Consider the following 8,834-nt stretch of genomic DNA (forward strand, 5'->3'; position numbering starts at 1 on the left):
AAAAAAAAAAAAAAAAAAACTATATCAACTTACTACGATTATGTGTAACACTAGAAAAACTATATCAACTTACTAAGTTGATATAGTATTACTACGATTATGTGTAAACGCTAATTACATCAACTTATATCATTTTATTGGCAAAAGTAGTATTGAACAACATAAAAATATATAATCTAGTCGGATTTGATATGGCTGATTTCCTAATTGTGAAAGTTGCAGTAACTGTCCACGCTATTTTATCTATTGAAATCACCTATTTTGTTCTCTCTCAAAATCAAGAGTTTGTTTTTATCTTCTCCCGAGATAATGAGTACTTAATTACCTCTTTACTGACGAATTTAACACCATCATGGCCACAACCTCCCTTTTCATAGACGAAATGTAATTTTGATGCAAGCTTGACATATAAATATACCAAGCAAATGGTGGATTGGTTATTCGAGAACTATCACAACAAAAGCTTGGGTTTCATACCGTTTAAATATCATAGAATCGCTGTTAGAGGTAGAGGCACAAAAATTACTCTCATCAATGTAGCAAACATGGATTCGAGGTTTCACTATAATGTCTATTGTGAAAGATAGAGGTCTTAATCAACAGCATAAACAATAGGCTATCTATCCATCTCTTGAAAGAATCTATCATAATACAAATATTGGACAACAAATTTTATGGAAATTTGTTTTACATATGTAAATCGTTATTATAACAAAGTAGCTCAATAGGGAGGCATACATTCTAGCTTTTATATTGATTGTCTAAATCCTCCATTTTGAATTGTAAACTATGAGCACAATGATTTTCTAAATTAATATAAATTATTTAATGAAAAAAGAAAAAAAAAATAAGTTTATCTCAAGATTGAGTTACCGATCAATGAGTCATTAATGTGGTTAATATATGGTTATAAAGAATTTGTTTGGTCCACAAATATAAATATATAAATAAAAATAAGTAAAAATTGTATCTTGTGTATAGGCTACACGGTATATAGCACAGAGAAAACTTATATATAGATAAGAAATATTATAAAGGAGATTGATATTTTGCCTTAAAGAACCAAAAAAAAAAAAAGAAATCATCTCGTTTACTATATCATTAACAAAAAGCCCTCAGATCACACAAAATAGATTTATAAAACCCACTGATGATGATGATTCATCTTCTTTGTATAGACCGGAAACGCACTACCTTGTCACATGTATAAGCACACTACCCCATACGACGTTGCTCGCACTTTCATGTGTATTTTCTTTTTCTTCTTTTAAATAGATGTGACAGTGCAATTATTCGTTAGGGGAATATGTTTGCTGAGTTTCTTGTGTTCGAAATTAATCAAACACACGATTCTCTTGTAGAACTTGGGTTGAACTAACTTCCCCAACACGTAAGCCCGAGATCTAACGGTGAAGTTTAGCCTCATAGGTACTGGTGCAGGAGGCGCTGGTGGTTCGACGATCACGATGGGCCCTTTCTTCTTCTTGGGTTTTGTTGGAATTGGTGCAGGAGGTGGTGGTGGGACTAAGGTTGAGCCACTTCCATAGAGAGGAGTCTTGTCTCCAAGTACATTCACCACCACTGTTCTTTGGCTTTTTCTTGACTGATAAAATTTCTTAATCTACAAAAAGAATAAAGGTCAAAATTGGAGGTAGGTAATCAAAACTTTATATATTGTAAGACCAAACGGTAAGAACATGTTTATGTAAATAAAGCAAGAATGAACTTAGTCCAACCACATTAGATCATACTTTTCAATACTTTTAAACACATACCAACAAAAACATTTTTATTATACTAAAAAATATGTACATTTTTAAATATTTTTATCAAAAGCGAAAGCGAAATGATCCAAGCAAAATCCGATTTTTGTCGGTTATACATATTTTAAAAGGCACAAATAAAACTACCTAATAGTGCACTCCTGATCAACCCCATGTGACAATCATAGCCACCGACAACATTGATCTAAGACAAACCAAAAACTCGACCGACCCCAAACTTTTCACAAACCAAACCAAAAAAAGTTCGGTTATACATTTTTTAAAAACCAAAGAAAACAAAAAAAAAAATAACAAAGAGCATCTGGTGATAGCAACAAGACCAACATTGATGAACATGTATTAAACACATTTTAAAGGAGTTTCAGATTTTGAACTTACAGTGCCAGAACCAATAGTGATCTGAGAAAAACTAAGATCAATCGGAGAAGACGTGACATGAACACCAAAGAAAGTACCAGTGTTACGGTACAACATTCTCAGCGTCGCGTTCATCGTGATCATATCAGTTCCTATACCTCTCGCATCTTGTCCAGCTTGAACCTTAAGTTGCTCGAACGTTATACTCTGCAAAATTCAATTCCACAAACTTAAACACCACTCTAGATCTGAACATATCCGATCTGATTTCGATCTACTAAGTCAACTCTAGATCTTTAACTAACCTTAACAGAGATCTTAGGTTTCTGAGGTTTAGCAGCAGCATAAAGAATCAACGAGAAGAAAGCAAAGAGCAAAGAGAACCCAACAATGAAGGCTAAGACATAGCATCGACGAGGCAAAGCTTCTTGTTGTCTGTCTCCACCATCATCAAGAAGACCTTCTTCTTCAATCCTAGCAAACTGTTTTTCTCCAGCGTGACCCTTGCGTTTTGAGCCGTTGATCTTGGAGAAGCGGCTCGATGAAGAGTGAGAATGCGGTGGAGATCCCATCGGGCTGGTGAGTACAGGTGTTGAGTGGAATGATGTTGCTGTCTTCTCTCCATCGTGAGAGTCACGCGACGGAGATTGGACGAAGTAGGCTGGACGACGGGGAGATCTAGTAGGAGATGAAGCCGAGAGGCTTGTCACCTCCGAATCGGTCTTGGCGTGCATCTTGAGATTCAAATGGAAGTTGAAGAAGCAGAAGATGAGAAGGCTTTGTTATGTGATGATGATGTGTGTGTATTTATATATTGAATGATTAGTCAATAATGAGTGGATTCGAGGGCCAAATTGCCCACTGGTTTGTAAATTATTGTAACGCCGGGTTAGAGCATCATGGTCGCATATTATTCTGTCATAACCAAAATTTGAGTAACTTATAGCAAAATACTTTTGAATTAAGCATTTTCACTGTAGGAGTATATATCAATTCCAAAGCTTATAAGCATACTTTTTCTATTGGCGTTAGCTAATCTACTTCTGAGTGAGACAAGTTCATTGGTTTCCGCCAAAAGCAATGCAACTCAACAAAACTTTTACCAACCATATCTTTTAGTGCAGTCAAGATAGTGACAAAGTCAAAACTATTTATTATGTGTTGTTCATCTATAATTATGATTCCTCTTAAATTCCAAAATGTTTAATTCAACATTTTCCAACATTTTTAATATATATATTTTATATATACAAATATAACTGCGCATACATCGTAACCTGTGATATAGAACCAGTGTGATCAGAAAAAAAAAACAAAGAACCAAAAATTACTTTGTAGATAAAAGAAAAAACACTACACCAGGCCACCAATTGTTGTTATCTCTATCAACTAATCTGCATTTTCTTCAAGACAGTTCATCATCGTCATCATCACATACTTGGAGGAGGTAGTTTCCAGAAGTTCCATGTGTTAAAATCCTCCTGTTTTATTAAACTTCATCAGAATCTGCTGCAGTGTAAACATCTTTTGATGAAGTAAACAAACTATAGCTCGACATATATCTATACCGGTTCTGAAGAGGTCGTAGCTGGGAACATTCCGTTGACAAGAGCATGAAGATTTGTGTATGATCTTGTATCAATCCTACGATTCACAGCTACTTCTCCCTGCAATTCTCACAAGCAAGGTTACAATTTGCTTAAAAGGCCAAACTTTGCGTTTGCAAACACATGAGCTCTTTTGCATTTTGGAAAAACAAATGCAAACTTACTAAAACTTATGGTTTCCTTTGAAAAACAAAAACCTAGTATAACATGCAAACACAAACAAACAGTCGAGTCCTTGCAGCCTAAGAGCATAGTTTGTTCCCACCATATGTTGCTAATTCATCTTCTTTTTTTTGCTAATGTATGTCCCATTTTAAGAATGTGTACCTTCGGGTTAATAATGAAGATCTTCCCCCGGGGGATTCCAACTTTAAGGTAGCTAATCTCATCCGTGTCTCTGTTTCCAAAACCAGCATAGAATGGGTTGTGTTCAGGAGGAAACAAGCCCCTTATTTCCTGTAAATTTTGGAAAAAAAGAGTTAAACATATTTGAGAGGGCATGGGAGTTTAAAAGATATAGAAACCGCATAGAGCTAACCTCTAAGCAAGCAATCTTGAATTCATGAGGTGCTCTTCTAATCACTGGAGAGAAAATTTTGAGATCAACAAATTATGAGATCAACAAATTATGAGATCTATACGATATGTTGCAGAGGAAACACATTACCTTCCCGAAACAACGAAGGGAATAGACCGTCAGGAGAGATAACAACAGGCCCATCCGGCAATGCTTTTCCGTCCTGGTAATTTACTTAATAAGATTAACAAGAGTACGGTCGATTTCTTATCAGTTGGTTGGAATGCATTGTGTTTAATTACCTGCTTCAGATTAACTAGAAATTGTCTTGTAACTGAGGCTTGAGAAATCGCACGTGCACTTAAAAATATCAACTGATAGCCATTTTCCTGTAGATATGTAATGAGAGAAAATGAATCTTTGCCTTTGCCCCATTATTGTTCATGCTGTTACCATTTATAAAGATAAGAACAAGTAAAGCACAGATAACAGACCTTTACAGCCGAAAACAAATGTGTAACACCTGTTTGTGACCAATCTATACCAACCAAAGGCATAAACTGGCCTAAGACATCCGATCTACGACAAACATAAAGACAAATCAGAGAAAATATGGAAATTAGAAACAGGTCCTGGACTTGGCTGAAAACGTAATAGAAAAACCAAAGGTGCTTTACCTTGTGATGGTACCATCTACATCAGAAACAACTATGCGAGAATTCCATTTCCATAAGTAAATCCTTGCGTCTACCTGTTAATTTATAGAGTTGTGAACACCGTAAATAATCTTCTCCATTAATATGACAAACATATCGTACTAAAGGAAAAGAATGACCTGTTGGGTACCCACAATATTGGTGGAGAACGTAAAAGTCACGGTATTCATTCCTTCTTTCAGATCTAGCGAAGCCAATTGTTCAGAAGTTGGAGTTAGTGCCCTAACCGTCTTTTTCACTGGTATTGGTGACGACTTCTCTTGTTTCTCCTCAGTTCCAGCTGCGTCCCCGGAAGAAGAAGCCTCAGTATCGTTTCTTGATCTTCTGAGAGAGAAAGGCCAAAGCTTCCAGCTTCCACTGTCTTGAGCTAAGCCATCACCAGGTTTCTCATTCTGGTCAACAGCTATCATGCCCTTGGGTTCAAATACTTGGGCAGTCCCAAATGAAACCACTCCTAAGATAATAGGAGCTGCGGCATCCCACGGAAAATAGCAGCCACCAATCTTCACTATAAGCTTATCATTCTCCAAAATCGATGGGCCTAAAGAAGCAAACTTTTCTATATCCAGTTTCTCGGAATTGAAGGCCTGGGAAGCCGCTTCTACTCCCATTCCTTCACTTAATAAGTGCTTGCACAGAGAGAGCTCGACTGAGAGTGGAGATAACAAAGTTAGACTATAGCATTATAATTCATATCAATCAAACAATTTCAGCAGAGTGAAAAGTAAGACAGTTAACAAGTTATATCTTCTTACCTACTTGGGGATTAGCAATAACATGTTTAAACGCCTTTAAGCTTGGGCTACCCTCAACAGCTTTTTCTGCATCTAAACCCCCAGTGCTCGACTCATTTTCTCCCAAATCTAACTTTGATGTTTTGAAACATGGGTCATATGACTGGCTCACAGGCTGAGAAGCACAATCACCCATATCATCCTTGTTGACAAGCCGCATAATCGGTAATGATCCTACTAACCGCTCCATCTCATCTGTATCCTTTTTTCTCTCTATGTTAATCGGCTCTGACAAGCCCTTTGAGTTCTCCACGCCGTTTTCAGGACTAATTTCATTTTTATCACAACTCTCTTTCCCATCAACTTTTATAGAATCTGGCAAACTTGACCCTCCAGAACTACTCCCACCAGGTTTACATTCACCAAGATCGCTAAAGGAAAACTGTTCATCCTCTCTCTCTGGTTGCAGGATCCTTTCTCCACTTGTTGACTGAGGCATGCCTTCTAAGGTGATTTTATTTTCATCTTGAACGGGGGAGCCAGTGCTGCTTCCTTCTTGAGAAGGGCCAATGCTCTGCAAATCCGCTTGGTCAGCTGAACCCAGTGTGACAATTTCCACAGATTCAGGAGCACCTAATAGTTCTTGCTTAGAATCCAGATCGCATCCAGTAACAGAATCCTAGTGGAGATACAATTTATACAATACATGAGTCTCATGCATTATCTTAATTTACTTCCAAAGCTATTCTTCTAGCATTGCAAAGAAAATGAGATTAATTAAAAGTAGTAGTAACTAACCAGTGCAAGCGTCTCGGTTCTTGGTTCGACAAAGATATCTTCGTTTCCACTCCCTTCACTAGTAATAGAGAACACCATACTCGACGATTCACATAAACCATTTTCAACAACAAGAGCACTTGATGCAGTCTCTTCACAATAATCTTCGACATTGGTGCTTTCACGAAAATCCTGCTCTTTCTCATCAAGAAACCGCAATGTAGGAGATGCAACAAGAGGAGTCTCCAATATCGAATCGCTATCAACTAAAATTTCCGAGTTACCCTCATTTATTCCATCCCCAACAACACAAGATTTGCCACTAGTACTAGTGTCAGCATTGTCTTTTCCATCCAAAGAATCAGAAGATTTACCTTTGAAAGACTTACGCGTATCGATATTAGTAGACCAATTAACCTCCAAGAGATCAGCAGCGATCTCAGCTCTCTCCATGGAACTAACACCACTATCCTGACTAACAGATCTCCCACCAAACACAAACCCCAAAATCCCAGGCTTGCCAACAATCTTGGCATTACCAGTACGAGGACTAGCAGAATCATAGTTACAACTCCTAGACTTGAGCGGAATCTTAAGCTTATCAACAACAACATCATCACTAGTCTTGGACGTCTCAGCCTCATCACCAGAAGACAAAGTATAAACCTCACCACTCTCAGATTCACCAACAACATCTTCAACTTCTCTAAGGAAATAAGCTTGACCTGTATGAGCCAAATACATATTGAAACCTGAATCAACGCCATTGACATCGATCTTGATCAAATTCCTCCTATTCTTCAAAACCCCTTGAAATTTCCCGAATCGGACATACCAAGGAGACGATTTGAACGTCCCATCAGGTTGCTCGACGACGATAATGTCGATCGCACCACCAAATGGATGAAACGGACCTGAAACCGTACCTACGCCGCGGTAGATGTAGCTTCCGATCCTACCGACGGCATTCATTTCCACAAACCCAGATCGACAAGTCAACGAAATCCACGATCTTGAACACAAATTTGGAAACTTTATGATACGGATCGATCAATCATGCTGTAAAAATCTAAACTTTGAACAGAGAAGAGAAGAAATAGAATGGGCTTTTTTTTTAAGGAAGAAGCAAAAAAGGTATATTCTTCTGTAAGAAAGATGGAGAGGAGACAGAGACCAACCAGATTGATCATTCATTCATTAATTCTTGCCGCCGGACATTATTTTGTTTCGGTGGGGTTCGTTTCGTAGTGATCCAATTCCACACCCTTCTTCTTCTTCCTTAGTCAATTTTATTATTTAGAAACAACTCAATGTTGACCCAAAAGAAAAATGCAGTTTTTATTAGTTAATGTTTAGACCAAGTTGTGATTATGTGACAATGTATTTAGCCAAATTTTGATATGTTAAAATTAATACAATCTAAAAACATTGGATTTTGGGGGAGTTTTGATTTTGAATAATCTAAAATGAGTATCCAAATTTTTTTATTAAATCGAGTAAAAAGATTTAATACATGCATTGGATTTTGTTATGCTAAAATTTATCACATTCTAGTAACATTTGATTTTTGAGATCTAAGATATTGCGTTGAAGTGACCGTAGTAGTCTAGTGGCAAATTCATCGAGACCAAACACTATCACACCAAAGATTAAATCCTGCAAAAGTATTTATGACCTATGCATGAATTCCAATAACTTTTGCTATTTTTATCTTGAAAATTAAACATATTTAGAACCAAAGGTTCTCGAACGAGTTGACAATTGTGTTGGTTTTGGTTGCCTTGGCACCTTATGAACAGTTTAACGTCGATGGTCAGACCGGACTTATAACATATCTAAGTTGCTGCGTAGGATCTTAATCTAATTTATGAAATGAATAGAAGAAAATGCATCAAATACACCACGAGCAGGAAATTATAACACTTCAATTAAGCAGTGAACCAAAGCCTAAAAGTTAATAAAATGAGTTATTAATAGGGAAAATTATAAATAAAAGATATTTTTCCAAAAATTTGGCCATCTACACTTTTTTTATAAAAGTTCGGTCAAATAAGTTTTAGGGGTTAAAAAAGTCAATAATACCCTAAATAATATTTTCAGATATAATTTGTTGATTTTTATTAACTGAAATTAAGAAAACAGTTTGAACAAACTATTTGCTTTTGTTGGGTCTTATTTTGAAATCGAGTGGGCCTTATTTGGGTCTAAACTTACAATTGAGAATACAAAAAATTGACAAAGAGTTAAAAAAAATTTTAATCGAAACAAAACCTTGTTTCGCCTTCCGCCGTCTCTCTCCGTCATCTGGTTCTCACCATCGTTTCGCCGTCCGCCGTCTCACC

General features: G+C 36.8%; 2 protein-coding genes across 3 annotated transcripts; both read right to left on the bottom strand.

Annotated features, from left to right (window-relative positions):
* Window positions 957–3,060, bottom strand: LOC104771425. Its single transcript, XM_010495942.2, has 3 exons — window positions 2,447–3,060; window positions 2,163–2,348; window positions 957–1,621 (listed from the first exon to the last, which is right to left on the bottom strand). Exons 1-3 carry the CDS (start codon window positions 2,873–2,875, stop codon window positions 1,268–1,270), a joined length of 969 nt encoding a protein of 322 aa, XP_010494244.1. The 5' UTR covers window positions 2,876–3,060; the 3' UTR covers window positions 957–1,267.
* LOC104771426 (phosphatidate phosphatase PAH2-like) lies at window positions 3,327–7,779 on the bottom strand. 2 transcript variants are annotated; one of them, XM_010495944.1, is made up of 11 exons: window positions 6,514–7,779; window positions 5,737–6,394; window positions 5,116–5,630; window positions 4,943–5,016; window positions 4,760–4,844; window positions 4,568–4,654; window positions 4,416–4,488; window positions 4,287–4,330; window positions 4,076–4,204; window positions 3,710–3,808; window positions 3,327–3,622 (listed from the first exon to the last, which is right to left on the bottom strand). In XM_010495944.1, exons 1-11 carry the CDS (start codon window positions 7,462–7,464, stop codon window positions 3,572–3,574), a joined length of 2,766 nt encoding a protein of 921 aa, XP_010494246.1. In that variant the 5' UTR covers window positions 7,465–7,779; the 3' UTR covers window positions 3,327–3,571. The 2 variants fall into 2 exon arrangements, with proteins under 2 accessions (XP_010494246.1, XP_010494245.1); XM_010495943.1 differs by having other exon boundaries at window positions 5,101–5,630.

Source organism: Camelina sativa, chromosome 20, assembly GCF_000633955.1.
Source record: "Camelina sativa cultivar DH55 chromosome 20, Cs, whole genome shotgun sequence".
Classification (NCBI taxonomy): Eukaryota; Viridiplantae; Streptophyta; class Magnoliopsida; order Brassicales; family Brassicaceae; genus Camelina; species Camelina sativa.